This window comes from Strix uralensis, chromosome 10, assembly GCF_047716275.1.
Source record: "Strix uralensis isolate ZFMK-TIS-50842 chromosome 10, bStrUra1, whole genome shotgun sequence".
NCBI lineage: Eukaryota > Metazoa > Chordata > Aves > Strigiformes > Strigidae > Strix > Strix uralensis.
This window is the reverse complement of record NC_133981.1, coordinates 20,576,480-20,604,325: the sequence shown is the minus strand read 5'-3', so window position 1 is coordinate 20,604,325 and position 27,846 is coordinate 20,576,480. Positions and strand designations below refer to the sequence as shown.

Genomic DNA, 27,846 nt, shown 5'->3' with positions numbered 1-27,846 from the left:
GAGTAAGAGGATGGTCTGTGGGATGGAAAAGGGGAATTTAAACCTTCCTCAGGTCTGTACACTCCCATGGGAGATGATTGGCGTGGGTCGTATTGCTGCAAGGAGTAACTGAAGAGATTTAAAGGATTCTGTAAAGGGTCCCATCCTGGTTAAAGTAACCAGGATCTCCAGAGCAGACCATTTATATGAAGAGGAGACAGCTTTCCTTTTTCCCTTCCTCTCAGTGCAGTGAGCAGCATAACAGTATGGGCTTTTTCCCTTCCTCAGAAGCACTCTGCTCGGGCAGTGCTGGAAGCAGGTAGAAATGTCTTCCAGGTCCCATTTGGTAACTCCCAGATTGCCAGAAATCATTAACAGAGAGAGGTTATCCAACCCACATTTGCACATAGGAATTTCTCTGTGGGAATTACCTGGGACACTAGCTGTTACCCTGACTGGTTCCCTGCGAGGAGGCTGTGCCCCAGAGGACGAGGACAGGGGACAGGACCTTGGGTGACTTCCTTGGCTTGGCTGTGGTTTTTCTGGTTGCCTCTAACCCAGCAAGCTGATGCTGTGCCAGGCACTTCCTTGGAAGATGCTGCAACCTTTGCCCTGGGACAGAGAGGACAGGTTCATCTGGGAGTGGAGGAGTGAGGTCACATTTATGGGGCCAAAACATTCCTGTGGGGAAGGGTGGGAGTAAGGACAGCCAGGGCCCTGCCGACTCATCCAGCCGCGTAATCAGGATGCAGTCATGCCTCAGCTGCTCCTTGCCCAGCATGGGATGCTCAGCCAGGCATCAAGTCCTCTTGCTACGGACTCCTGGCATCAAACAGAGCCATTAAGCACAAGAAAAGGGAACATTGCCCAGGCCGGGATGTGATGAGACAGTTGATACATCGTACACCTTAGTCCCTGGATGGAGCGGGCTCTGTTTTTGAGAGAGAAGGAATGCATTTCCTCGTCGAGTCCGGCAGGGCGGCTAGTGCTGCTCATGGTGAACCAAAGCTTCAGTGCCCACCTCGTCCGGGCTTACTGACCTTTGCAGCAGGGCCTGGGGATTTCATGGCTTGGCTCCCTCCCTGGATGTAATGGACTTTGCAAACAGGGGCAGAGGAGAATTAGTTCAGGGCACAGATAGGGAGCTGCTAGCTCAAGCTGGGGTCCCTCAGCAGAGTCTTCTAGTTCCCAGGCAGGAGCGTGGCAGTTGCCCTGTTTCCCAGCAGAGCAGCTGCCTCTCCCTCAAGGACTTGCCAGGAGGGAGCCAAACCTCATCAGCAAGCAAGAGCAGGGCAGCCTGATGCTGGGGGCTGGGCTGTCTCACCAACAGGCAACAGCTCCTTGGTTTAAAACTATTTTGGTCTCTGCAATGTTGTTGTGAGACTGCTCGGGCCTCCTGATGTGCTGCCCCCTCCCAGCCCTCGGGTCTGACAGCAGCTGGGCAGCACCTTTGTTGCAGGGAGTCTCAGTGCCTGGCAGGGCCAAGGAGGCAGGGATGCCCGTGTGCTGCCTGTTTGCCAGTCCCTAATGACTGAGCCTCGGTTTTGCAGGGAGGAGGGAAGGCAGGATCTGGCAAGCTGAGCCAGGAATTGGTCTGAATCGTTGGGTCCGTGCCAGAGGCCCTGGCTGCCTTCAGCTGGTATCATCCCCCCGTTTGTCTGCTAAATAATTGAGCGTGTTTTCTATTAAGCCTCCTTTGGAGTGAGCTAATGGAGTGGCATTAGAGCTTGTGTAAGGATCCTGGTGAGAGTGAGCATCAGGGGAAGGGGTGAGGCCCAAAGGTGAGGTTGTTGGTTCCCTGCGTGTGAGGACACGTTGTAATTAGGACTGGGCATTTAAGTTGGAACAGGCTTTGTGGAAAGTGAGTGGCCATCCCCAAGCAGAGATTAACCATATTATGCTGTGGCTCGGCCACCGCTCCTCTCCTCGGGCTTCCCCTGTGCCCTGTGGACACCATCCCCTCGGAGACAGGGGGAGTGAGGCCACGCAGCGCCTTCCCCAGCCCTGCCCATGGCTGATACTCTCAGTGTGAGTCTGGAGGGTTAGGGCACGTGCAAGGAGCCAGTGAACTTGTCTGCAGTGCAACCATACAAGAAAAGATCTAAGCAGCCTTCAAGGTGTATCTCGCAGGGACTTATGCCCAAAAGATGGAGAAGACAGAGGGAAGAGTACTGTGGTCACCAGGAACATGGGTGGTACCAGCTAGCAGAGCACAGGATGGGGATCCTGGGCTGGAAACAGCCACGCTGTGCCAGTGGGATGCTGAGCACGAGCCAGCAGAACCTGCCAGGAGAACTGGCACTGGACTGACATGATGTTGGGGTAATTCTGTCTGCATCTCTGCACTGTTCTCCATTGCACAGCACAGATGGGTGCAGAGGGACAGACTGGCAGGAGGGAGGAGACAGAGAGGTTCCCTGGGCAGAAGTAACACGTTGGTGAGCAGAAAGGTGAGGAGACATGAGGCCAGGTGGAGGAGGCAGGCTAAGCAGACACTGTTCAATTGCTAGATGGTTTTGGGGTCACCTCCACTGGAAAAGTCACAGAAGATCCCAGTCTGTGGGTTCCTAAACTCAGCCTGGCCACCCACCTGCATGCTCGAGCACTGCTGAGACCCTGGGTACTGGGCTGGTCCCTGCTGGACATGGTAGTTCTCTGCAGTCCCGTAGGACACTAATTACTGATCACTTAAACACTAGTGCTCCTTCAGCACATATCGATGAATGAGCTGTGGTGGAAGGAAGTGCAGGAGTAGAGATTTCATGGACCACTCAGTCTGAAGGAGTCCTTGCTCTAAAAGCTCAGAAAATGAGTGGTACTCAAGTCTTGCAGTGTGTAACGTATTAGTGTGAGTGTGAGCCAGAGCATGGAGGAATGACTAGCTCAAATCTAGGTTTCACAGGTAAAAAAGGAGTCTGGCCTTACTGATCTTACAGTTTTTACAAGCTGCTGGCTACAAACGCTACATCCTGAGCAATGGGACTGCCCAGACTGGGATCTCCCAGCCCCTTGGGGCTGTCGGGCACACGCTGGGAAGCAAGAGCAGGCATCGTGCTGTTCAGCACCAGGCTTTGCTGCGTCAAGCTCTTTGGGAAACTGTGAGCATCATAAGGAAAGGATCCAGGTCCAAACATATACATCGTGTGTCCAGCCCTCAGCCCCAGCAGAGGGGAACAGGAAGGGACAGGCATGTGAAGTGCTGGGGAGACAGGAGTCAGCGTTGGAGACTGGTCCCCAAAAGCTAGTCCCTATCCCCACGTACGCAGGCACGGGTCCCTGCGTGCCGGGAGGCCATGCTTTGTGCTGACCCATTGCTTTGCTCTGCGGAGTCAAGGAGCGAGAGGCTGGTTTGGCAGCGAGCCGGGGCTGTAATGGTGCAGATGGCTGCCGAGAGAGGACGATGTATTCCTCGGGGGACCATCCATTACGTTTCCCAACTCCTGCCTGTCAGGAAGGCTGTGCTCCTGGCTATGATTTTCCTTGCTGAGATGATTTGCCTTTCAGGCTGCTTAACGAACTGCTTCAACAGTTCAAACTGCCTTGCCTTGCTCGTTGGAGCAGCAGTGTGGTGTGGGGTCCTTTCCAAGCATCAGCAAGGTGTGAAATGCAGCAGCAAGATTTTCCTGGGTAAAGGCAGTGGGGAGCCCTTGGGGGCAGCACTGATACAGACCTCAGGTATGCTGTCCCTGGCATAGTGGGGCTCAGCCTTCCTGCAGGGATAGGAGAATTGCAGCCAGCCTAGAAGAGCTCTCCTGGGATTCTCCAGGCTGGAGTGTCCCTTGAGAGGCCCTCGGGAGCTTTTCTTACACTCCAGTTGGCCTGAGCCTTCCCCAAGCTTCAGTCATTACCCTCAGCTGAGGATGCAGGCTTGAAGGAGCACTAATGCCTGGGAAGCTCATGTTGGTGCCAGGGAGGGGGAAGGTTTGCGAAGAGACCCACAAGGATGGCAACAGAAGAGCAGTGGGTGGGTAACGCCCACTCTGGGTGCTGGAGCCCGGAGCAGCACTTCACCTTTCCTTTTGGAGGAAGATGCGGTGCTTAAATGCGGCACGTGCTCCAGCATGGGCTCGGCACCACCTCAGCAGGTGCAGGCAATGCTCAGGGCAGTACCTTCAGCAGGTTTGGACCTGGACCCTCTCAGCTGGGACTCTTCTCTTTCCCAGACATTCCCAGGGCAAATTCAAACCATCCTTCCCATGGGGTCTTTGTCTGGGTGCAAAGCCAGGGGATGGCATCGCCTCAGCTCCATCCTCAAGGGGCAGGGTGCCACTCACCTATCAGTCTGACATCGAAGCACCTTATCACCCCCTGGCAGCACCCCAGCATGGCTGGCTCGGCATCCCAGGCTCATCGGGAGCGCTGTGCTAATGCGAGGTGACAGGGCCGGCAGCGGTGGGTGCGCGGGGAGCAAGGGTGCAAGCCAGCAGGGCCTGTCGCTCCGCATCCCAGTGCCTTCGCCAGCCACCGAGCAGCAGCCGCGGGGCACGTGGCAGGGGGACACGTATCGCATGAAGCTGTGCACAAGGTCGGTGTCAGGAGGGGTGCTGGGAGGCTGTGGTTGTCTCAGGATAGCTGCTCTCCCAAACACTCTCCCCTCCTTGGATGGGTGGGGGGTTTCTAACAAGTGCTTTGGGCACGGTTGACTTTTTGCTGGGAAAAAAGCTACTTGTTTCCTGGCTGAAAAAGTTGAAGGACAGGTCCTAGCGCTGTCCCAATGCCACAGGGCCCTTCCCTTCCCTCTGGTCGCAGGGCTGCCAGCAGCTCTTGGGGCCGTGGCAGGGATGCAGATTGGGAGAAGGTCTACGAAGGGTCCTCGTCCCCGTTTGCACTGCCCAGGTTGTGTCTGAGCTGTGCTCCTGCTGGCAGTCTGGCCCCAGCATCCCCTGTCCTGCAGGTGACAGCCACATGCTCCTGCTCCGGCTGTGGATGGGATGATGGTGGCTGGCAGATGGGGGAACACCCTTATCCCCCTGCAGGGTCAGGCAGGAGTTACGGGGGGGGGCAGAGCCGCTCCCCGTGCCGGGGTGATGCAAGGCTGGGTGCTGGGGAGAGCAGCGCAGGCATCCAGTAAGGTGGGGGGCTCCGACCGCAGGGGGCACCAGGACTCAGCCAGAGACAGGGCCAGTCCCATCCCAGGTGGGTCTCCCCAGAGTGCCTCTCCCTGCATCTAAAGCCCGCTTGTCCCTTTTGGGGTCTGGATGTGCCCTTGTGTCAGTTGGTGCTGCTCCCTCCCCAGCTCCCAGACCTGCCGTCCCGGGGACAAGCCACCGGCTGCTCCTCTCACAGCAGCCCAAGGTCACCAGCTCTGTCTCGGCACATTTAACCCCCTTGTTGAGGCCACCCTAATGCTGCTTGATGGGAACAGAGGCTGTGAGCCCGGTGTGAATCGCCTGGTTCCGTGTGCTGGGCCAGCGGGAATTCGGGGCTCCCTCAGACCCCCAGACTCCCACCGCTGCGCCCATGGGTTGCAGGGTGGCTGCATGCCGCTGCCCTGCAAGGGCAAAGAGACACTCGGCCCAGCATGAGCTTAAAAAAATAGGCATTTTTATTCCAATGTAACTAGAGAATTACGACCCAAGAGAGGAGAGGATTACTCACATTTATCGATAGGCTTATTAGATTACTGCCTAAATAGCTGTGCTTTAGCAGCGCGTTTGTCCGCCTCAAGGAGAAGCAGCGAAGGAGGGTGGTGCATCCGAGACCTCATCGTCCTTGGTGGCACAGGGAACTCTGAGCAATGCGGGGCTCTGTATCACGTCACCTAATCCTGCCTTGACTATTTACAGCTTCTCAGGAAGCAAAAGCTTGTAATGTTTGCTTGACTGCGTGGCTGGGCAGGTGCTGAGCTCCATCCCTCCTGTGTGGCCATGTTTGAGGAGTGGGCACATGCCCCCCTCGCGATGGGGCTGTGCTCCCTGCAGCTCCCAACCAGGGCATGCTGATGGGGACCGGCACAGGCTGGGACAGGATGGTGGCACCGCCATCCCTGGGGGCCCTGGCATGATCGAGGACAGTGCCCCACTTGTCACGGGTATTCCTTGGCCTGGGGGTCCGTGGTGGCGACACTGGGTCAGGTCTTGTGTGCCCGGGGACGTGGCAGACCTCCAGCCCCAGTGTCACTGTTAGCGAGTTTGGCTGCCCACATGAAGTGGAGGTTTCTCAGGTGTGCTGGGTTCATCAGCGTTACCCTTGTGCTAACCAGGCTGTTGCCAGTGGCTTACGCAAGGAGCTCTTGCAGGGCACCGATGCGCCCCAGGCCCAGAACCCACCAGGAGCTCATGGTTGAAGCAGTTGTGGGTGATGCCGATGACCCTCGTGGGTCGCGGTCAAGCTGGGAATTCGGGGTGCCTGATAATCCTGCTTCTAGCAACGATGGAGGAGAAAGCTCTACCCCGCTACGCCACAATGGGGGTGTCCGAAAAGACGGAGCTGATGGACTCTGAGTCCGACTTGAGCTGCAGGACCTTGGGGTGCTTGGGGTCGGGGAAATCCTCGCTGAGGGCCAGGCGGATCTTGCCATTCTGCGTCTCCCGGACGGGCTCGAGGAAGACCACGTGCTTGTTGGTGCTGACCTTGCGGTTTGGCCCGTCGGTGGTGGGAGGGGTGGTGCTGAGGATGGAGGACTGGGCGCTGCACTCCTGCGGAGGGCTGAGAGGAGCCGGCTTCTTGCAGCAGCTCAGGCAGCGGCAGGGCGTGAGGTACAAGTACATGAGCACGAGCAGCAGGCTCACGATGCACCCCAGCAGGGTTGTGAGGCCGGTGCTGAAGGTCTCCCCTTCCGGCTTGGGGTAGTGGACCGTCACGTTGACTTCGCACAGCCTGCTGAAGTTGCGGGGGCTGTTGATGGCCAAGCCCACGTAGACCCCTGAGTGCCAGGGCTTGGCCGCTGCGATCTTCAGGCTGCCGTTGCGGTAGACCTCCAAGGAGCGGTTGCTGTTCCCCGGATGTTTGATGGGCTCGTGGTGAGGGGAGATCCACATGTAGGTGGTGGCCCCGGCTGGCAGGCTGGTGTTGCAAGCGAGCAGGAGGGCCTGGCCCACCATCACAGGGAAGGACACGGGGTGCACGTCTTCAGGGCCCGCCGAGCAGTTCTCAAACATGTGGCTGTATTTGAGGAACTTGATCAGGGACCGGGGCACATTGTCAGACACCTTGCAGGTGTGTTCCTCGAAGAAATCCTTCACGGAGCTGAAACCTCGCTGCTTCCAGCGCTGGAGCATCAGGTAGAGCGGGCAGCTGCACCTGATGGGGTTGTTGTGCAGGTACAAGCCGTTCCTGATGTTTTCGGGCAGAGCCGCCAGCTCCTCCACGGGGATGCTGCTCAGGCTGTTGGAGGAGAGGTCCAGCGTGCGGAGGCTGTAGTTTCCCAACCCCTGCACTGCGTGGAAGGGGAAGGTGGTCAGGTTGTTCCAGCTCAGGTAGACTTTCCGCAGGCCGCTCAGCTTGGCGAAGGCGTTTTCATCCACTCGTGTAATGCGGTTGTTGTAGAGCAGCAGCTCCTCCAAGCTCACCAGCGTGTCAAAGTAGTGCGTCTCGACGGCGTGCAGGTGGTTGGAGGACATGTCGAGGTGCCGCAGGTAGGAGGCATTGTGGAAAGCCTGCGGAGAAAGGTCCTTAATCTGGTTGTGACTGATGTGGAGGGCCTCGAGGTGCGGGAGGGCGGCCAGCCAGTGGTCTCGGAGCTGGGTGAGGGCGTTGTGGCTGAGGTCCAGCGTGGTGGCGGTGGGTGGCAGCGCCCGGGGCACGCGCTGCAGCGTCTGCCGGCTGCAGCTCAGCAGGTCGGAGGTGCAGATGCAGGCAGCGGGGCAGCTGCGGGTCAGCGGGGCGGCGTGGGGAGCGCGGCCGTGGGCGCACAGCACCAGCAGCACCAGCACCGGCAGCTTCGCCACCCGCGTCCAGAGCGGCTCTGCAGCCACCCGCGGGGACATGGTGGCCGGGCACGAGTCTCTGCGCAGCCCAGCCGGGCTCCACAGGACACGAGAGGAGGAAAACGTGCCGCGGTCCCCCCGCTCCGGCGCTGGCTCGGCGGGGGGCTCTACCAAGCATCCACAGACGCCCCTTTGCACCCCGCAGAGGAGGATCCCGGCTCCAGCCGTGGGGCTTGAAAAGAGTTAAAGGGCGGCATCGCCCTGCCCGGCCCCGCCGCGCCTCACGCCGCCTACCTGCGCTCCGGCCGGCGGGGGGCTGCCCGGCCCCCGGGGCCGGCGGGGCGGGGGGCAGCCGGGGCTTGGCATCGGGGGGCTGAGCCGCTCCGGCCGTTCGGGGCTCTGGTTCGGGCTGGGCGAACGCCTCGCTGCCTCCCGGAGCCGCGCGTCCCTGGAGCGCCAAGTTTCTCAGGGCTCAGCGCCGCCGCGGCACATCCCCACATGCTCCGCTCGCCGGCGGGCCCCCCCCCCGGCCCTCCAACCCCGGCACCCCCCGGCCAGCGCCTCCCGGGAGCCGGGCTCGCTGCCGCCCCGCCGGTCGCTCCCGCCCCTATTTAGTGGCCGGCGGGGCGCGGCGGGTGGGCCGGGCGGGAGCCCATTGGTCCCGGCGCGGGGAGTGGTGGCCGCGGCGGTGGCCGTGGCCGTGGCGGTGGCCCTCCCTCGCCGTCCTGCGAGGGGGCAGGGCGAGGCGCAGCTGGCACCGGCTCTCGCGGCCGCTTGTCCCCGGGGGGGGGACCCGGGGCCACCTCGCCGACACCCCCCCACCACCACCACCACCCCGGCCTTACCGGTGCGCAGCCGCCCGCCCTCCTGCTGGAGAACCGCAACCTCAGCCGGCTGCGAGGCGGCCGCGCTGCTCCTTGCCCAGCCTCCGGGAGGACGCTGGAAAAAAACCCGCCCCATCGGCACCTCTGCGAGCCCTTGGTGGCCCATTCTGCACCCAGGCTGGGAGGGGGATGGCGGTCATCATCCTCAGCATCTTCTTCCCCCGCGCCCCCCCCCCCCCCCAGCTCCGCTTAGCACCCGGTCACGGTCCTTCCCGCTGCTCTCCTCCTCACCCCCCACCCTGCATGAACTGTCAGGGATCCCCCCCAGCCCCCCCGGCCATGGGGTGAGCCCAGTGGGGTCTCCACGGCAGAAGGGGTGCTGCAGGCTGCCGGTGGGGAGGGGGCGGCTACAGGGTGAAGGACGCACAAGAATGTCATTGCCCAGGGCCCGGGCGCGTTAGTGGGAAGCGGAAAGCCGGGCTGGGGAATTGGTTTCCATTAGGGCAGCAAAAAGCTAATTTGGCGGCTGCGGCTGCCGCGCTCAAGGGGCTGTTAACCCACTGCACCCCAGCCCAGGCCCAGCCTCTGCTGCTGGGCTTCTCGCAGCCTGCCCGTGGGGCAGCTGTGCTTGCCCGAGGGCTGGCCACAGAGGCAGTGCTGCTCCTTGCCAAGGGCCACGAAGAGGCCACGGCACTGGTGCCTGATGGAGACGCTTGTTGAGGTGCCCTTCATCTGTCCTGGCTGTCCCCGCTCACGCTTGAAGCCAGGGAGAGTCACGACTGCTCCCTTCCACCTCGGAGCACCCGCCTGCCTTGGGGGCACCTTGAGCCGTCCCCTTGGTGCAGGGCAGGAGGCTGCAGCCCCCGGCGTGAGGCTGCTGCATGGCATCTCTCCTTTTACCCTTGCGGTGCTGTGAAGCGAGGGTGGTGCAGGCTGCCTCAGCCGCCCTGCAGCTCCCCAGGCTCAGCCGGGCACCGGTGCGCGAGGGCTGCAGCCTCAGCAAGTGCTAATGCACCGTATCGATCCTCTGAGCTGCTGAGCGGGGGTGGCGGAGGAGGAGGAGGAGGGCTGCTGCCCTTCAGCTGCATTTGAGCGTTTCCCCATGCTGCCAGGAGTTGGGGAGGGGAGGTCACTGGCTGGGGATGCAGCTGGGTGGCCTTGTGACCACAGGGTGGCTTGTACCTAGGGCAAAGGCCTGACTGTGTCCCCTTGCAGGGCCGAGCGTGCGACAGCGGTGCTGCTGGCGGACCCCTGCTTCCAGCTGCGCTCCATCCAGTACCTGCTGGGCCACGCCGAGCCCTCGGCCCTGGCGGCTGCTGCCCCAGCCACGGACAAGCGCCATTTCTCCCTGCACACCTGTAAGTGTTGGCACTGCGTTGGGAGCTGGGCTGTGCTCATCGCCCAGCCACGGCTGCGAGGGAGGGACAGGGATGCAGGTGTCTGTGTCCCCTGTGACATGTCCCAGCCCCCCCCTCAGCCCTGGGGACAGGCATCTGTGGCTCCCACACTGTCCCCCAGCAGTGGCACTTGGGATGGGGCTGTGTCCAGTGCCCTCTTTTGGCAGCAGTTTTGTCCCTTCGTGGTGCCCAATGCCAGGCTTGCTACGCCCAGCATGGGGATCCCTGTCCCTGCCACCAGGGTCCCTGTCCTGGCTGGTCCCCAAGGGTCACATTCGCCCCACGCACACCTGGTTTGTCCCCACAGACACAGAGTACATCAGTGCCGAGGAGCTGGTGAAGGTGGACAAGATGCTGAGCCACCTGAGCGAGGAGTCCAAGCAGGCGGCTGCCACCACGCTGGTGAGTGCCCCCAGCCCGGTCCCCACGCTCGGCAGCAGCCCCGGCTGCCGGCACAGCTGCCCTGGGACACGGGGCTTTCACTGCCAGCGCTAACGGCCCGGTGCCCCCACAGCCCACCAGCGAGGAGGACCTGTGCCCTATCTGCTACGCACACCCCATCTCGGCCATCTTCAGACCCTGCTCCCACAAGTCGTGCAAGTGAGTAACTCATGTGTGCGACCCCCACCGGGGTGACTGCCCGCCCCTGGCCCCCCCCACGCCGTGTGGGGGGAGCTCACGCTCTTTCCTCCTCTGTTCCAGAGCCTGCATCAACCAGCACCTGATGAACAACAAGGACTGCTTCTTCTGCAAGGCCACTATCACGGGGGTGGACGACTTCACCAAGCCAGCCAGCTCGTAGCGCCCAGCCCCATGCCACGGGCTCCCCCAGCTGAGGGGGGCGGCCCCCCCACCGCCCTGCCCAGGGCCACAGGGCCCTCGCCCGCAGGGCCAGGACCCAGTGCAGGGCAGGGGGGCTGCAGGGAGGGAGAGGCCCGATGCCAGGCTCCGGGGCCAGCGTCCCCCTCGCCCAGCGCCTGGGTCACGGCAGCCTTTCTGCCCCACGGGCCGTTCTCAGGGAGGGGAGCCCGAGGCCTTGGCTCCATGGCAGCCCTGGGGCCGGGCCGGGGGGGCTGGGCTGGGCGTTCGGGCTGTTAACTTGCCCCTGGCTGGGGGCTGACTTCATGAAATGCAGCATTAAATTATTCTTCCTTATGTGGTGCCCTGAGACATGGGGAGGGGAAGCCAGGCCAGCCCTGGCGAGCGACCCAGTGCTCGGGCCATGCTCAGATGACACTCAGCAGTGGATGGAAATATAAATATTTAATCCAAGCAGAGCCGGGAGTGCAGGGCCCACCAGGGGCTGCTACATGATGATGCGTGGCTCTGGCACAGACTCGGCGATGGACTTGTGTGGCAGCACGTTGGCCCCATTGAGGTAGAGCTCGTCGTTGACGATGACATCCTCGCCCAGCACTGTCACGTTCTCCATGCGCACCTGCCCCAGAGAGGCCCCGTCAACGCGTGCCCCAGCACAGGGCTCAGTGCCACGCTCCTGCCCGCAGGCACCGGTGCATCCCTCCGGCCGCAGCCCGAGGAGGCAGGAGGGCAAGAGCTGAGCCCCGATGCCCCGCGGAGGCACCCACGTCCTCACCCACTGCCCCACGGAGCAGCTCCAGCCCACGATGCAGGACTCCAGCCAGGAGTGGGAGCGGATGCGGGCCCCCTTCAGCACGGTGCAGCGTTTGATGCGCACCCCGTCCTCCACCACCACGCCGGCCCCGATCGTCACGTTGGGGCCAATGACACAGTTTGCCCCAATCTTGGCGCTGGGGTCCTGGAAGGAAGAGGGGCTGCGCCGGGGCCGGGAGGGCAGCCAGAGCTCTCGGCACGGCCCGTGCCGCTCGGCCAGCGTGGGGACAGGAGGGCACAGCTCGAGGACGGCAGTGAGGACAGCAGTGGGAGGACGCAGAGAGCCCGTGACGCGTGTCTGGGGCTGGCGTGCTGGGGGCTGGCACTTACCACCAGCACGTTCCCTACGACACCGGGCCCCGAGTGCAGCTTCTCAGGGTGCTGAGCCCGCAGCGCCTGCAGGTACATGCACATGCCCGTAAGGAAGTCCTTCGGCTGCCCGATGTCCATCCAGAAGCCTGCAGGGACAGAGCCGCGGTGACAGCCCCCAGCACGGGGGTGGCAGTGCAGACAAGACCCCCCCGCCATGCCGCCTGCACCGTGGGCAGGGCCTTACCCTGCAGCTCCATGGCGTAGAGCTGCCCCTCCTGCGCCATGGCTGGGAAGATCTCCTTCTCGATGGAGGTGGGGCGCAGCTGCGGGGACCGGGCACAGGGCTGAGCAGGGTGCCCAGCCCCCCAGCCCGGCCCAGCCCAGTGCCCCGGCCCGTACCTGGATGCGTTGCAGGATGCCGGGGTTGAAGATGTAGAGCCCAGCGTTGATCTTGTTGGACACGAAGACGCGCGGCTTCTCCACGAAGCGGCAGATGCGGCCGGTGTCGGCCTCGCTCACCACCACGCCGTACTTGGCCGGCTCCTCCACGCGGGTCACCACCAGCGAGCCCTCACCGCCGTGCTGCCGGTGGAAACGGGCCAGCGCCGCGAAGGGGAACTCGCAGATCACGTCGCTGTTGAGGACAAAGAAGGGCTCCCCGCCCTCGGCCAGCAGGTCCCGCGCCAGCGCCAGCGGCCCCGCTGCCCGGCCGTGAGTGACGCCGCAGGGACGGGGTGAGCCCAGTGCCAGGGTCCTCCTGGCCCCACCTGTGCCCGTCCCAGCGCCCCTGCTCCCCACTGGCCCCCCCACGATCCTCACCCAGCCCTGCTGTCCCTGCTCCTTCCTGTGCCTGTCCTGATGTCCCCGGTCCCTCTCATCCCACCCACCCTGGCGTACTGATCCCGTGGCCCCCAGCCCTACCCACACCCACCCTGCTGCTCACAGTGTCCCGCAGCCCTGTCCATATCCACACTGTTGGCCATGGTGATGGCCTCCCCCGTGTCCCCTATGTCCCCCAGCCTATCCACGTGTGCCCCATGTTCCCCAGCCCTACCCACGTGTCCCCCATGTCCCCCAGCCCTACCCACACCCACCCTGCTGCCCACGGTGTCCCCCAGCCCTGCCCACACCCACGCTGCTGGCCATGGTGGTGGCCTCCCCCGTGTCCCCAGCTCTACTCCAGCTGTCAACCTCCCCCCGCAGCCGACCCCGCTGTCCCCGATCCCCCTCCGTCCTGCCCACACCCTACCTGTGCCCAGCGGCTCCTTCTCGTGGGACAGGGAGATGCGGATGCCGAGCTGCGGGCACAGGGTGAGCGGCGGGTGTGGCAGGCGGGCGGGGTGGGGTGGGGGGGCGACAGGCGGACACGGCCCTTACCCGCTGCTCCTGTTCCCGCATGGCAGCCCCCAGCGCCTCCGACATGTAGCTCACCGCCAGCACCACATGGCTGACACCGGCCTGCGGGAGCGCGGGTCAACCGGCGGCGGGGAGGGGTGGGGATGCCCAGCACCGCCCCGCCCGCCGCCCCCCACCTGCCGCAGGGCCTCCAGCTGGTGCAGCAGCAGCGCCTTGTTGCAGAACTCCACCAGCGGCTTCGGCCGGCTCAGGGTCAGCGGCCGCAGCCGCGTCCCGAAGCCGCCCACCAGGATCAGCGCCCGCATCCCCCCGCCGCGCCGCGCCGCGCGCCACGTCAGCGCCGCGCGCGCCTTCCGCGTCACCGCCGCCCCGCACGCCCCGCCCACACCGCGCTCCGCCACGCCCCCTCCCGGTCCCACCGCCCGCCCCGGGTCCTACCGCCCGCCGCCGCCCCGGCGGCACCGACCCCCGCGGCCGGGTTCTGCGGAAAACGCAAGCCCCGGGGCGGCCCGTGATGAGAGGAGGGAAGGGGCAGGGCTGTACCGGAGCACGGGGCAGGGCCGTACCCAACACCGCAGCTGACGCCACCCGCGCTCGGGTGCTGCCCGAGCCCCCCCCAGCCCCGTCCCCCGGCGCGGAGAGGCAGGCACGGCACACCACGGACAAAAACAGATCCTTTAATGGTTTTTGGTTCTCTGTGAAGCACAAACAAGGTGATTATTCATGTAAAAACAAACGGGGGTCAAGGCTATGTACAAGCTGTGGAGTCCCACCGCCGTGGGCCGAAGGGCAGGGGAGAGCCGGCTCCCGGGGAGCCCCGGCCCCGGCCCGGCGAGGAGGGGGTCGCAGTGCTCCCCGAGGAAGGGCCCTGCGCCCGCCCGGCCAAGGCCAGGCCCGGGGCGGGCTGTGCCGCGGCTGCTCCCGGTCGGTACCTGGGGCTCCCTCCTCCAAACCCGTGAGCCCTGCCCCGGCGCCGGGGTTTAACAGAGGTCCTGGGCCAGAGAGCCGGGGGGGGGGGGAGCGGGGGGCTCGGGCAAGCTTCTGAGTACGGTTTAGGACAAAGCCCCCCTCCGCACCCCTCGGCCGGCCGCCAGCCGAGCACGAACACTTTCCAAGCAGACCGTGCACACACAGAGTCGGCACACATGCTACATGCGAGAATTCCCCAAACAAGCTTTCCTGAAGTTTAAAAAAAAAAAAAAAAAAAGCCAAAACAAAAAACGAACAAGCCCAACCCTGGCCTTGTGGGTACCCAGGCAGTTTCTCAGGCAGCCAGGGCGAGGGTAATGCCATGGAACAAGGCAGTGACACGGGGGAGGGAGCAACCGGGGGTCCCAGCACAGAAACACAGGGGGTGATGCAGAGGGGGTACGGTCCGGTACCACCAGGCCATGGTATCAAACGTTAATGCCCTCGTCAAGGGAAGCCACCAGTAAAGCACCGGCTCAGGGAAGGAGCACGGGCAGCAGAGCAGGTGCCAGCTGCCCCTTTCACCCCCAAACTGGTCATTTATTCTGGAAAAGACGGACTCCGTGAAGCAAAGCTGAACAGTCAGGCAGTGGCACTCCCCGCCCAGCCAGATCCCCCCCTCCCCTGCAAACCCCCAGGGAGGAGAAGGGGGGGGGGGCAGCCCTAACCCCTGCCTCTCCTTCCACCACCCCCGTGCCCGGACCCGCCGGAGGAGTGTGGGCTGGGGGGCTGAGGCCCCACCGGGGGAAGAGGGCAGCCCTAGGCTGGAGGGACACGCTTGCCTACGACCTGTGGGACCAAGGTGACACGAGGGGAAGGGTTGAAATGGTCCGAAAGGCCCCACTGCAGAGCTGGGGTCACGTTAACTGCTACAGATACTATTGCTAGCCCACGAGCTGAGTTCTTGCTTGGTCAGTGGTCCAGGGCTGAGTTACTCTTGCAGATCCCCGTGCCTGCCTGGGCTGCCCCCTGGGGTGGGGAGCAGGCCCTGGGCCCGAGCACAACTCCAGGGGTGTGGCATTCCCTCCTGGGCGCAGCTCCGCCAGGGGTTGCATTTGGTCATGTTATTTCTGTGTTTGGGTTGGTTATTCACAGTGCCCAAACAGCAGAAAAAGGCAGCATCAAAAGCAAAGCCCCATCGGCAATACCCGGGGCAGAGCTAGCGACGCCAAACGCACAGACCAGCAGCTGTGCTGCTCACCGTCAGTGCCACAGAGCCGGCCGACTGGTAGTCGAGCACCCTTTCCAAATAATTCAGGAGAATTTCAAAGGGAAGGCTCTCCCGGGGGCTCCTGAGGCAGAAGGGCTCCTCACGCCACAGCCCTAGTCCCCCGAAGAGCCCCAGGCTCTCCTGGTTTCTCTTCCCTACGTCCAGGTCCTCCCTCCAGAACGCACACGTGACGAGTGAAGAACCGGGACACCCAACACCCAGCAGGCATCGAGGGAGCCTCCTCCAGAAGGCAGAGCTAGCGTGGTCAGAACCATCTGGTCGACATGAGGAGCTCTTCCATCCTGCCTCCCCTCAGCTCTTCTATCCAAGTACATTTAAAAACAATGGAGCAATACAATTGTTTAAAACCAAAGTTGTCCACTTTTTTCCTGTGGTAGTAGGTGGTCTTGTCTGCTCCTGCCACCAGGACAAGAATAAGAGGCCGTAGCCCAGGGCTACTGGTTTTCCTCACGCATCTGTTCCATGATGTTGATGAGGCTTTCCAGCCCGAATACATAACCCATGTCGGGTCCGTCATGCACAGTGGGGTCATCACGGAAGCCCTTGAAGGTGCTGTGAGCAAAGTCAATCATACGCACGTCCACCTTGGGCTGGGCCGAGCAGCCGGGCTCCGTGCCGCCGCCATCCTGAAGGCTCTCCGGGAGAGCGCTGTCCACCCGCTTCAGGCGCATCTCCGGCCGGCGCTCCACAAACATCCCCGCCCTGCTGTCCTTCCCATCGTAAATGATGAGAAGGGAGCTGGAGTAGAAGCGGTAGGAGGCCTGTCTCTCCAAAACCGCCTTCAGGCTCCGCAGTTTGGCGAGGACAGGCTCAAAGAGGTCCTTGCGCAGCTCAATGCCGTTGTGGAGGTACTGGTAGAGGGCGTTGCGGAAGCCCTCGATGGAAAGACCGCGTCCATAGTATTTATTCCTGCATAAGTAATGCCCTGTGTCCAGCTGATAGACCTAGAACGCCAAAGGAAATGCACATCAAGTGGGAGCAACAGGTGAAGGCCAGGCACAGAGCACCCGGAGCTGGCCTGCACCGACAGGGCAGAGGGAACTCGTTCTGTCCCCACCACACCCAGGAGGGAGAAGGAAACAGCTCTGCCTGTTCCCTGAATCCCAGAGCAGCTCACGGGTGCATCCCACGGGCACAGGCAGGGTGCCCAAGCACTGGTTCTCTCCCAGGACACCCAAAGGGCGGCTCATCAGTCCGAGCATCCCCAAGAGGCATGGTACAGACCCCGAGGCTTGAAAAGCAACATCTTACAGCAACTCGGACAATCCTCCAGCAGCGGGAGCTGCTGGCACGTATTGTCATTATTATGTGGCATGTGATTAATAAGGAGCCCATTGCTTCAGAGGCTGTGGGCAGAGATCTGGATTACAAGATCCTTCTGTGGGTAGGAAAAAAAGGAACAACTATTGCCCAACAGCACCAGCAGCAAATCCTTGTGTGCAGGGCCTAGCCACAAGAGGAGAGCAACTTTTTAACTCTCAATACTGTACCAACAGCAAATGTCAGCTGATGCTGGGACGGAGGGACACCTCCCTCTCCGGGCACCATGACTCTAGCTGAACTCTAAGCCACAAAAATAAGGTTATTAGAAAATCCCCTAGTTATCTGTGAACAAAACAGCTCAGATAAAGCAGGCCATCTCAGGAGAAGCAGGTTCCTTTGTTCTAGGCTTAGAAATGAAGTCAAAAAGCACGTACCATCAACACTGGTGTACCTACCTGAAGTGGGAGACTCTGTAACTCAGTGCTCAGCAGAAAACACTAACTGGGAGGTCTCATGGGGCTGCGGAAAGGAACAGGCAGCACTTGCAGCCTTTGGGATCCCTACCTGCATCCCACACACACGCACGCCCAGGGTGGCAGAAGTGCTCTGTTCACACTTCTTCATCTGCCGAGCAGCCTTCTCCTCAGACGCATCGTCTCCATGCTGCCTGGTCCCCATCTTCAGATCAAGCACGCAGGGAAGCTTGAAGTGATGCACCACGTTCTCCAGTAAAAGGAACTCTGGGAGAGGTGTCAAGGAAAGCTCACCTGGCAGAGACACTGCTCCCTGTGGCCATCGCAGGCAGGGACTTGGGCCAGCATGAGACAGGGTCGGGCAACAAACAAATAGCAACCAAAGAACAGACAGAACGAACTGTTTGGGGAGGTGAAGAAAACGGACAAAACCCCAAGAGTGGCGCCCAGGCTTTGACAGCTGGTAGAAGAAATCAGCCTGGAAAGTGGAACAGCCAACAGTAAGCAAGGAGATCACATGCAGGCGTACTGGAAACTCAGCAGGGGGGAACCGAAGAGCAAAATGCTAGTGTCAGGAAAGACACAGTATGCCAGTGAGAACTGCTGACGCATTAAAGGAGAGCTTAAAGTCTAATCAAATTACCAATTTAACCATATGGACAAACAATACAATCCCCACAGACCAAAAACTCAAGGCTCAGGTGACAGCACAGTACTGTTGCTATTGGGCTGCCCAGGACAGCAACACTGCCCGACACACCGGGGGAAACCGGGGAGGCTACAAAGGCAGGAAACGGAGCAGTAACGGGAACCTCCAATTAGCAGCACACACAATGGGCAAACCCTCCATTAGGGCACAGCCCTGAGAACAAACCCGACACAATCAGTGCAGCAGCTTGTCCCAAAGGGGAAAAAACAACCCTGAAGTTTGCCCTAAGCTGCTCTGCAGGGCACGGCTCACCATGTTACGCTGAAATGGCAACCAGAGCACAGCTAGATTAAACCTACAAGGAAGTTCAACATTTAGGAAAAAAAGAAAAAAAAAAATCTATCAGCTATGTTTGATTTTGAAAGAGGAACTTCATAAAAATAAGGAAGTGTGATTAAAAAGTGTAGGACAGCCAAAGAGAATTACTTCTCTGCAAGTGATTCAGGCTATTTAAAAATAAATGCTGGAGGCTCAAAGCACCCATTTGAGAATAGAAAAAGGAAGCCCACACAGTTAGAATGGTGAAGAATACAGCTATTAAAAGTAAGTTTGTTTCTATGTGAGGAAAACAGAATCAAGCTCCAGCAGGTGAAACAAAAAAACCCCACAAGCTGGCAAGATCAAGACAAAAGCATGAGGAGTAATTTGCACAGAAAATAACAAATCCATCTTCAGTCATATGAAGAAGCCAGTCAGACTGCTTGAAGAGTTTAAAGACAAAATACAAAAGGAGCTACAGGGGAGGGGGGTGAGGTGGGGGTGTGTGAAGAGACCCCCCTAAAAAGAGAAATAAGATTAATATTTTGCTTGTTTGCTGGGAAAGAGCTTAGGGGATTCCCAAGACAAAACTCTCTTTCAGAATACAGAGAGTTCTCAAACTGAAGTGCCAAGAGAAGAGATTGCATGTCAAACAGAAAATAAGAGATGTGTAACTCATTTAACACTGCCTTAATACCAGGAGACCGTGAACAGGGGCTACCACAACGCTGAGTTGCAGAGATCTGGGGAACAAACAGCGCCTGCCTGGTCTTACAGCCAGTCGCCAGCAGGTTCTTCGTGTGCAGATCCATGCTGTTCAACAAGTGATTCAGAAAAGTGAACGGTGAGATGACAAATTTGCTCAAAGTACTAAGTTACTCAAGGTTGCAAAAATGAGGAACAGTTGTGAAAAACTCCACAAGGATCTTATGAGACTGACTTGGCCATTAAACGGGCAGGCAAAATTCACTAAAGTTTACAGGCAAGATGATAAACATAAGGAGAAAAAGATTCTTAAATGCATAAAGCAATGTGTTTTGAGACAACTATTACCAGTCAGGAATGGGATCTTGGGGTAACAAAACAGCATCTAGAACAAGAGAGTGTGTTAGGAATTATGAGGAAGAGGAGAGACAACAGCATTAAACACCAGTGGAAATCTCTGGTTCACCTGCATCTTCCATATTGTGTGCAGTTCTGGTCACTGTCTCCAGAAGGGTACAGTAGAACTGGAAGAGGCTCAAGAAAGGTGACAAGGACAAACACAGCTCCCTCCCAAGGGATTACTGGGCAGGGTAGCCCTGCATCTGCTGCCAGGCAAAGCCTGACATGAAAAAGCACCGTTCAAAACACAAGCCAACAGACAGAAGGCCCAGAGGAGAAAGAAAACGTGGGATCTAGTCAGAAACACAACTCCTGTGTGTCAAACACTGGTGTCACCATATGGGAAGCTGGAAGGAATAGTAAAAAGAAACATGTGATACAGCTTTGGTTGTGTGAAGGATAGAAAGCCAAAGGAAATGCAGGCCTTAGCTGCTGCAGGCACAGATGTGTGAGGCCAGGGCAGCAGCAGCAACCTGACACACAGGGTTCTGCTTCCCAAAGGATACTGTAGAGTTTTCGGTCCTTGGACTCCGACCGCATGCGGCTCAGCTGCTGCTTATGACAGCGCAGGCTCCAGGGGTTATAGCTGATCTTTTCAGAGCTCAGACCGCTGTTCCCATCCAACATCTGAAACGGAACATCTGAATGGATGTGCAAGTCCACCCTGGGACTTTTCGTTTCCTGGATGCTGCTGGTGTAAAGACAGAACAAACATGCCTGTTAGAATCCACGCGTTCTCCAGATACTTACAACCGTCACATCCTCCCCTTGCACACAACTATCTCCTGTTCCTTCTCCTGCTGCACACTTCACACAATACAAACCTTAACAGCAAATCCTCGCTAATACCCTGGGCTGTGGACCCAGGCTCAAGGATCTGGTCTATCTGACATCTCTGCTGGGTTGTATTGTAATTGATAGAGTAATCAGGAACAGTTGTTTCTCAGGGAGCTCTGGCTGGTGTGAGGAGGCAGAGATCTGTGTTCAAAGCACCCTTGGAAGAAACCCCTAGATTAATAACCAGGTGGACTGAAGAGTGTTCGAATCTGTTCCACATGCTTTCATTCCACATCCAATAAGCTGCCAAGGGTTATCATCTGTCAGAAGCACTTCACGTGGATGAGTTCATCCTGAACACAGCAGAATTTCTGACACAGTTTACAGTGCCACAGTGTGCCAGGCTAGCAAGTGCAAGACAGCCTGGCCACTCTACAGAAGTGCAAAATGCCCTCGGCAAAAGGAGCACCAGAGCTGAAAGGGGAAGAGAGATTTCCCACTCATCATGTTGTCACCGGCCCTCAGAGCTTTACCTCTCAGTGTTGTCACTGGCCAGGCCAGGCTTTTCCTCCTTGTGCTCAGTGCCGCTGCTTGATCTGTGAAGGCTCCGACGCGAGTGCTTGCGTCGTGGCTGGTCCCTCTCCGGCATATCATCCTGCTCCAGAGCCTCATTCTCCACGTAGGGATAGGCCACCAGGTTAATGTAGCCATCGCTGTCTCCCTCAAAACAGACAGACACCACACCTGCCAGAGAAGTGACATGTCAGCTGTTTCCCAGGGAAAGGAATACACAGCCATGAGCACCCAAATGTTCATTTTCCTCTCCCCAGTTGTAGCTCAGAGCAACAAAGCAAATCCAGAGCAATGAAAGGAGGTTTAAGAGTACAAGAACCCAAGTGTTGTTAGCACAGCACAGAGGAGAAATCCCCCAGATAGTGCTCTGTGTCACTACCTGAGCAAACAGTCAGAAGCAGCAGGGGAAGCTCTGCAACCCACAGGAAATTAAGGACAAAAGTGCAGCTGGCAGGCTGAGGGGAGTGATTATTTCCTTCCATTCAGTCTTGCAGCAAATGGAGAAAGTCAAGCACAGTCTACCAAGGTGTTGAGGGGGGCAAAGCATACAAAATATATATCTAGCTCATCTGGGTAAATATCTATGTCCTGCAGAAGCGTTCCCACTGCCAACAAGCACATCGCTGGCCAAGGATGAGTGCGCTTCCTGTGCCAGAGGAGCTCTCCAGCACCTGAGCTACGAAGTACAGAGCTCTGAGGCTGAGGCAACACCTGCCACTCTTAGCACAACTCCGCCAGTCTCACAGAAAAGGGATCTGTAAGGTCCCGGGGCTTCCTAGCAATAAAACCAGGGGGCCCTGGGAGTGGAACTACCTCAGCCAGGTGCAGACAAGCAGGACCATTTGTGTCCTGTCCAGTTTTACCTTCTGAAGGCTCCTGTAAAGCACCATAGTCCAAGGGAAGGTATAGATCTTTCACAGCACAGACTCTGAATATATCTAGCTGGCCAGCCACAGAGCAGGACAGCTGACACTTCTAGTTAAGGCTGACACATCTTCATCTCTGACTCCCTCAGCCCTGAAAATGAGGTTATCAGCCCAACTCCTAACTTGCAAGGACAAAAATCTTTCATTGGCTTGTCACCAGTACTGATCATCAACTGAGCACTGCAAGGTTTCCTCATGTTTGATGAATCATTTGATTTATACATCTAGCTGCCAGGAGGATCAGAAGCCAGATGCACCGAATCAAATAATTCATCACAAACGTGAGGAAACCTTGCACTGCTCAGTTGATGCAGGCCATCATGTTATGTCCTTCCTTTTTCCTTATCTGCACTAACAATGCTAACAAGGCTCAGGCGGCTCAACAAAACATCAGAGCATTTCAGGACTCCAGCATGTCACTACATAAACACCACTCCAAGGGCTCTGGCTGCCTGGATGTGCTCCTCAAGATATCTCTGTGAGAGGGCAATCTTACAGTAACATCTAAGTGCTCAGACAGGAAACATCGTCCCCAGTATTCCTCTGCCCCAGATCAGCAGGAACAATTTCTGGCACTATCAGGAAACTGCATGAAGCTCTCAGATGAAATCCCACACTGGGGTGGAAGTGCACGTCCTATGCCTTTAGGCTACCAGGAAGTATCTGACTTCAAGAAGACACATCTCCATCTGGACTATCAGCTTCATCAGCTTTAAACCCATCTCCCAAAAAAAGCCTGACATCATACAGATTCTAGTAACTACACAGGCTTCAGCTGAGATTTCTGATGGGTTGCTAGAGCACCGTATGGCCCCAGAGTGGCTTGAGGGTAACAAGAGGAGTCTGTTGGAGACTGTATCTTTCATTCATGACCTGCACAGACACAGGTAGGTAAGCTGACACTGCTTCGAGACCTTCCGGCTGCAGCCAGATCAAATGGCAAGACCGTGAACAGATGGTGGTCCCAGCTGTCCGTGAAGCACCATCTTCCCAGTGCCAGGCGGTGACAAAGCAGAGGCAACAGGAACGTGGAGTGGCCCAGAAGGCTACCTGCCAGCGTCACCATCCTGAATACAGACACACAGGGCCGAAAGCGTATCGAGCTTCTGAAAGATACGGATGAGCTGCCAAACTTCCTACAACAATACGGACACTGGAAAATTCCATTCCTTCAAAGCAGCTGGGGACAAGGCTTCACCTCGGCGCTGGGAAAGCAATGCTTCCTGCTTCAGCAGCTTTCTGATACGGGTCCATAAAGGAGATGGGGTGAGGAAGCAATAAATTACAGGACTGGAATGTGCAAATGCTCAGTAAATGATCTAACTTCATTTGCTCAAGGTCAAGGCTGTAATTGACAATAACTTGGTAGTCAAATTACTTCAGTTACACATCCATAACCTTAAAGTTCAGACTAGAAATGTCACACTGCATATTTTTTGTCTAGAAAGAGGAGCACATTAAACTCTGCACGCCTACAAAGAAAGACTCCCTCCTTTCCAAGTGCTCCTACCAAATTGCTAGCCTGCAAAAGGGAACTAAAAACAACAAATAAAATGATACCAAAAGACAGCAAGGGATCAAAGCTGCAGGAAAAGGAGAGGGCAGGTTCCTGACACATGTCAGTGCATTCTGGAATGACAACAGGCCTCACCTTTGTACTCAGGTGTGAACTCCTTCATTTCTGGGGGCAGAGATTCATAGAAGCGCTGTTCTCTGGTGATGAGGGGCTTGCAGACAGTATGGTCATCGTAGCGCATCATGCTGCTGTGGCCGCCCACCTGGTGAATGAAAGGCTCCAGCAGGACCCCCCGGTCTCCGGATCGAGTGGCGTTCTTGCCATACTTGCCCACTTCCATGGTTTGACAAACACACATTGCGTTGGGCACCAGTTGCACTCTTGGAGCATGGGGAGAGCCACATGGGCTGGGAGGTGCAGCTCAACAGCGGTCAGGCAGCCACAGGGGGGAAATCCTGGCAATCTGCTTCCTTACAATGATCTGAAAAAGCAAAGGAGATTCCTGTGAATGGAGGACCACTTGCATTTACTCCCTGTTGGCTCAGAAGTTTTTGGTATTTATTTCTATTCATAACTGTTCCTCTTCTGTTCTCTGTTTACATCGCACTTGTTCCAGCATGCTCCTCACCACCTCTTTCATCCTACAGGTAAACACACACTAACTCGGAGGCAGCCTCATCTAGATCTTCTCCAATAGGGTTGACAGGGGAAGGAGGAGATATATTTTGAGCCTCCCAACTTTAGAAAATACTATTTCTTTCCTTTAGTTCATTTTATCAGTAAGACAACATAATAATGGAGCACTAACTGAGAGCTACAGCACAATTAAAACCAAGCCTACACCTGCCTATCAGTAACAGTGACTGACACAGGCAGAACAATCATTTCAAGAATCTGAATTCCACTCCTTATATCTCTGCATTTTTAACACCTAAACAACTAAATAATTCCTGTTCACCTCCCACTCTAACACCGTTTCCTCCTTTACTGACCCACTTCTCTTCAAGCTAAGACATGAAAGACTTGGCATAAGACAGTCATTCTGTCACTGTGCATATGCTGTAACTGAATGGATCCCACTCGGATTCTCTCCTTTATTACCCTAAGCCCTTCAGAACAACAATTATTTCCTAATGCTTTCACAGCACCTACATGCACAACAGGTCCCTGATCTCTAGAGGTAGGCAAGAGAGATCACTAAATCCAAATGAGATTAGAGGTGCTTTGGAGAAGACAGATGCTCTTTTAACATTTGCAGAGTGCCCAGCACAGCCACAGGACAATGGAAAAGTAAAGCTGTCCAAATTCTCTCCAGATGCTTTGCCCTTTCCAGCTTAGATCATAGCTGCTCCTGAGGCTGCTGGGGAAAATACCACAGGATTTCCTCACAACGATGAGTTACCCAAAGCCTTTGGTACAAGAACCATATGGTGACTACAGTTTCTGAGTTCATCAAATTTCTGATTTCTTAGCACAGCCACAGCCAAGGGCAATAATTTAAGAACTGAGGGATCTTGGAGGCCTTGAACAAGGGACACGGTTCAAGCTGTTCCTCATCTGGCCACGGGATGTCTCTGCAGTCACGCAACACTGCCGAGCTGGGGAAGTTCTGGGTGAAGATGAGCTCTTCTCCCTCCCCTCCAATTCAATCATGTAAGAGATGCAGCCCAAGAGATTCAAAAGGAGGGGCAATACTTCATAACACGTTTAACCCATTCTAACCCCAAAGCTCCCTGCAACAGGACAACGCTTCTCTCCCTGTCTGCACGTTCCTGCTCGCTCCCTCGCACTGGATTTTGGGACGGTACGAGTGTATGTACATTTGAGTTGAATCATCTCACTGATCCCAGGGAAAACATTTCCTTTTGTGGTTACATGACCACACAACTACAGTCAGTGTAAGGGGAACAATGTGACTATTTAGCTGGCTTTTAAGGTGGGGGCCAGGGAATAGGAAGAAAAAAAACCAACCAACAAAAAACAACACAGATGGTCCCTCTCCAACTCATATCAAACTCTTCTCTTCAAGGTATCGTTCAAAGTCTGTCTCCTAAACTCACTCAGAACCCAAGTCATATGACAAAGACAAAAACATGCTGTGGATTTTTCTCCTCCCTCTTATTTGCTTACAAGAAGAAATTTCAGCAGCAGAGGCTCACTTACGTCATATGTTTTAGTTTGGTTTAATGGTAGTTAATAGCCAAGAACAAGCAATGTGCCAGCATCTGCAACAGATCAGCACTTCACAGATTTCAGATGAATGCTTTACAGACTTAAATCTCCCCTTGCTGATGCAGCTTCGTCTTGGATTCAGTTTCTTTTATTTTGCCAATGACTAAAGCAGAGCTTTCAGTTATTCCAAACAATGTAGGGGGCAAGTTTAAGTTCACACCTTCCTGTAGTTTAAACTTCATGGGACAAGAGAAATAAGAGATTCATCTGTGTGATAACAGTAGTTGCCATACTCAGGAGACATGGATATGACACTCAGGTCTGGTACTAGTCCCAGTTTCCACTGAAAGCCAATCACAAAACATCTCAAGGTCTCACATTTTGCCAGCGACGGAAGGAAGTCCTATTATCCATAGTTTACAGAGGGGGATTATCTAAGCAGACTCGTTAGCTTCACACACCTTCACTAACTTCAGATGGTGATCACGAACACCCAGGCAGACACACCCCTGCCCTGCAAGGCCCACGCAGACTGTTCCAGCAGTGAGGAGTGCCTCACCTATGGGCTACAAGCAGATTTTGGCCATCAGAGCAAGAGATCTGTTCCCTTTGCCTACTTTCAGCAGCCTTCTTTCCTAAAGGTGAGCAACAACAAATCATATGCCACCTGCATTATTCTGAGGACAGCAGCCACCTGCTCTGCAGAGTCCCTCAAGCCTTCTCCACTTCATGGCCTAGAGAGAGCCATGAGATGACTGCAGTTGTCCACGGGTTCTTGGGAAGGCGGCAATGAAAACAGGCTGCAGCCACCAAGAAGTGGCCCAGGCTCACTGCCAAGTACCCCACCGCCCCCAAGAAAACCCAACATGACAAGTTTCAGATGTGCAGGCACACTGGGAGGGAGTGACAGCCACAAAAAACACATTCTGTGGCTGTGACGCAAGAGGAGCCAGGCACCAGGTGGGGAGAGAGCCTAAACCCGGTTACAACTGCTCACGTACTCATCCACGCGCTCTAAAGAAAACAGCCATATAGACAATATTTTCCCACGTACAAGTGAGTGTGAGAAAAAATACTTTGTGGCAAGTAGCATTTCAGAGACAACATTTTTAAAGAGGAAGCTATCTGCAGGACTTGAAAAACAGACACTTTATAGCTCAGATACAGCTTAATGTTTTCCAGCAGACTATCTCAAAGTAAAGGGTTATTACTAAATATGGACACTATCCACAAATAAAGACAGAAGAATCCCAGCAGTTTCAAACAAATATAAAGCAGAAAACTATTTGAAGGACTAAATATTACTCACCCTTCCTCTGTTAAACAAAGGCATGGGTTCAACTATTTTAGCTGGCTTATAAAACTCACGAGTCCTTCCAATTATACTGTAAAATGCAGTGCATAATCCACAAAACAGCTTGAAGGAGACCAGTTCATCCAAGCAGATCCTTTGGTATCCTTCAACACCACCACTATAGCTCAAACAGCAGTAAGATGTTCAGGCCAGTTTAGCATCCCCCCTTCCAATAGACTGATCTATAATTAGCAAGACAGACAACCCATTGAGCCAGACTCACAAGAGGTAGGAGGTGAGGTTCAGGAGCAGAGTTATCGGTGACTACAGAGGACACACCACATCCCATATTCCATTATCCTCCCTGGTAAAAAACTTGTACTGGAAAATCATTTGCTCTACAATATTTAAGTCTAGATGCCTGTCTGTCAGTGTATCTGTTCCAAATTTGAATGTCATAATACCTACTGTTCCAGCACTTTTTAGCAGGGTGGGCATAAAGAGCAGCAATAAGCTGTACTTTCTTGTAGTAATGCACCAGATATTTCCAAACAAAAGTCAGGAAGACACACAAGGTGACTCTGCTCTTCCTAAGTTGAGTAAACCCTGCCCCCAACACCAACATTACCCTTCAGGAGGGAATGTGCCCCTCCACAAAAAAAACCCACAAAACCAGTGCTGTGCTCTTGGAGACCCAGAGTACTCTTAAACTTACTGAACCCTGGCTGAAGACTACTGATGTCTTACAAGACCACCACCAGCATCAAGGAGATGCCTGCTCCTGCCAGTTCACGTCTCCAGAGCACTGCCATCCCAGAATGCCAGCACAGCAACAAGGGAGCGGGAAGAGCAGGGATGTCCTCTTTGATGGTGTAACTTAAGGTAACAGGAAAACTGGCCTCAGAGGTCATCACGCACTTGAGAGGTGGGGGCAGAGAGCTGCACTGCAACGGGTGTGAGAATTACTGCAGACTGCACCACGATGCTGATGTTCCCACTCTTTATAAGCTGTATTGTACAGGAACACTGGCAGTGCTTCATGACTCACTAGTAAAGCTATTTTCCAAAATAAAAAGAACAAACATTTAAAATTGTAATGTATTACACAGCGAGAAAGCTGACTGCATTAAGCACTGTTGACTCACGCCTTCGTTGTAAGCAGCTTGCACGTTCATCTTTCCAGCATCGCCTTGCTGCGGCTCCTCGGATTGTG

At 56.5% G+C, this 27,846-nt stretch overlaps 4 protein-coding genes across 18 annotated transcripts in view; 1 reads left to right on the top strand and 3 right to left on the bottom strand.

Moving 5' to 3' along the window:
• The window catches only part of RNF123 (ring finger protein 123), a 51,192-nt gene extending 39,969 nt beyond the window's left edge, over positions 1-11,223 (top strand). For all 4 annotated transcript variants that reach the window (XM_074879648.1, XM_074879649.1, XM_074879647.1 and 1 more), the window contains 4 exons: positions 9,887-10,029; positions 10,376-10,470; positions 10,583-10,668; positions 10,771-11,223. In XM_074879648.1, coding sequence (XP_074735749.1) covers positions 9,887-10,029; positions 10,376-10,470; positions 10,583-10,668; positions 10,771-10,870 — 424 coding nt within the window. In that variant the 3' untranslated portion in view covers positions 10,871-11,223. The remainder of the gene's footprint in view (positions 1-9,886; positions 10,030-10,375; positions 10,471-10,582; positions 10,669-10,770) is intronic.
• Positions 5,819-8,686, bottom strand: AMIGO3 (adhesion molecule with Ig like domain 3). 2 transcript variants are annotated; one of them, XM_074878918.1, is made up of 2 exons: positions 8,142-8,686; positions 5,819-7,577 (listed from the first exon to the last, which is right to left on the bottom strand). In XM_074878918.1, exons 1-2 carry the CDS (start codon positions 8,211-8,213, stop codon positions 6,375-6,377), a joined length of 1,275 nt encoding a protein of 424 aa, XP_074735019.1. In that variant the 5' UTR covers positions 8,214-8,686; the 3' UTR covers positions 5,819-6,374. The 2 variants fall into 2 exon arrangements, with proteins under 2 accessions (XP_074735019.1, XP_074735018.1); XM_074878917.1 differs by having other exon boundaries at positions 5,819-8,686.
• Positions 11,224-11,312: 89 nt separating the features above from the next.
• GMPPB (GDP-mannose pyrophosphorylase B) lies at positions 11,313-13,732 on the bottom strand. Its single transcript, XM_074879662.1, has 8 exons — positions 13,545-13,732; positions 13,390-13,470; positions 13,262-13,310; positions 12,412-12,713; positions 12,257-12,335; positions 12,031-12,158; positions 11,663-11,845; positions 11,313-11,506 (listed from the first exon to the last, which is right to left on the bottom strand). Exons 1-8 carry the CDS (start codon positions 13,671-13,673, stop codon positions 11,375-11,377), a joined length of 1,083 nt encoding a protein of 360 aa, XP_074735763.1. The 5' UTR covers positions 13,674-13,732; the 3' UTR covers positions 11,313-11,374.
• A 297-nt stretch (positions 13,733-14,029) lies between these two features.
• Positions 14,030-27,846, bottom strand: part of IP6K1 (inositol hexakisphosphate kinase 1) — a 39,155-nt gene continuing 25,338 nt past the window's right edge. For 7 of the 11 annotated variants that reach the window (XM_074879653.1, XM_074879652.1, XM_074879650.1 and 4 more), the window contains 5 exons: positions 23,303-23,648; positions 20,686-20,896; positions 19,882-20,066; positions 17,396-17,571; positions 14,030-16,512 (listed from right to left, as the gene is read on the bottom strand). In XM_074879653.1, the coding sequence (XP_074735754.1) occupies positions 16,003-16,512; positions 17,396-17,571; positions 19,882-20,066; positions 20,686-20,896; positions 23,303-23,525 (1,305 nt within the window). In that variant the 5' untranslated portion in view covers positions 23,526-23,648 and the 3' untranslated portion in view covers positions 14,030-16,002. Of the gene's footprint in view, positions 16,513-17,395; positions 17,572-19,881; positions 20,067-20,199; positions 20,370-20,685; positions 20,897-23,302; positions 23,649-27,778; positions 27,798-27,846 lie in introns of those variants that run through there. The other 4 variants (XM_074879657.1, XM_074879658.1, XM_074879659.1 and 1 more) reach the window with 4 other exon arrangements.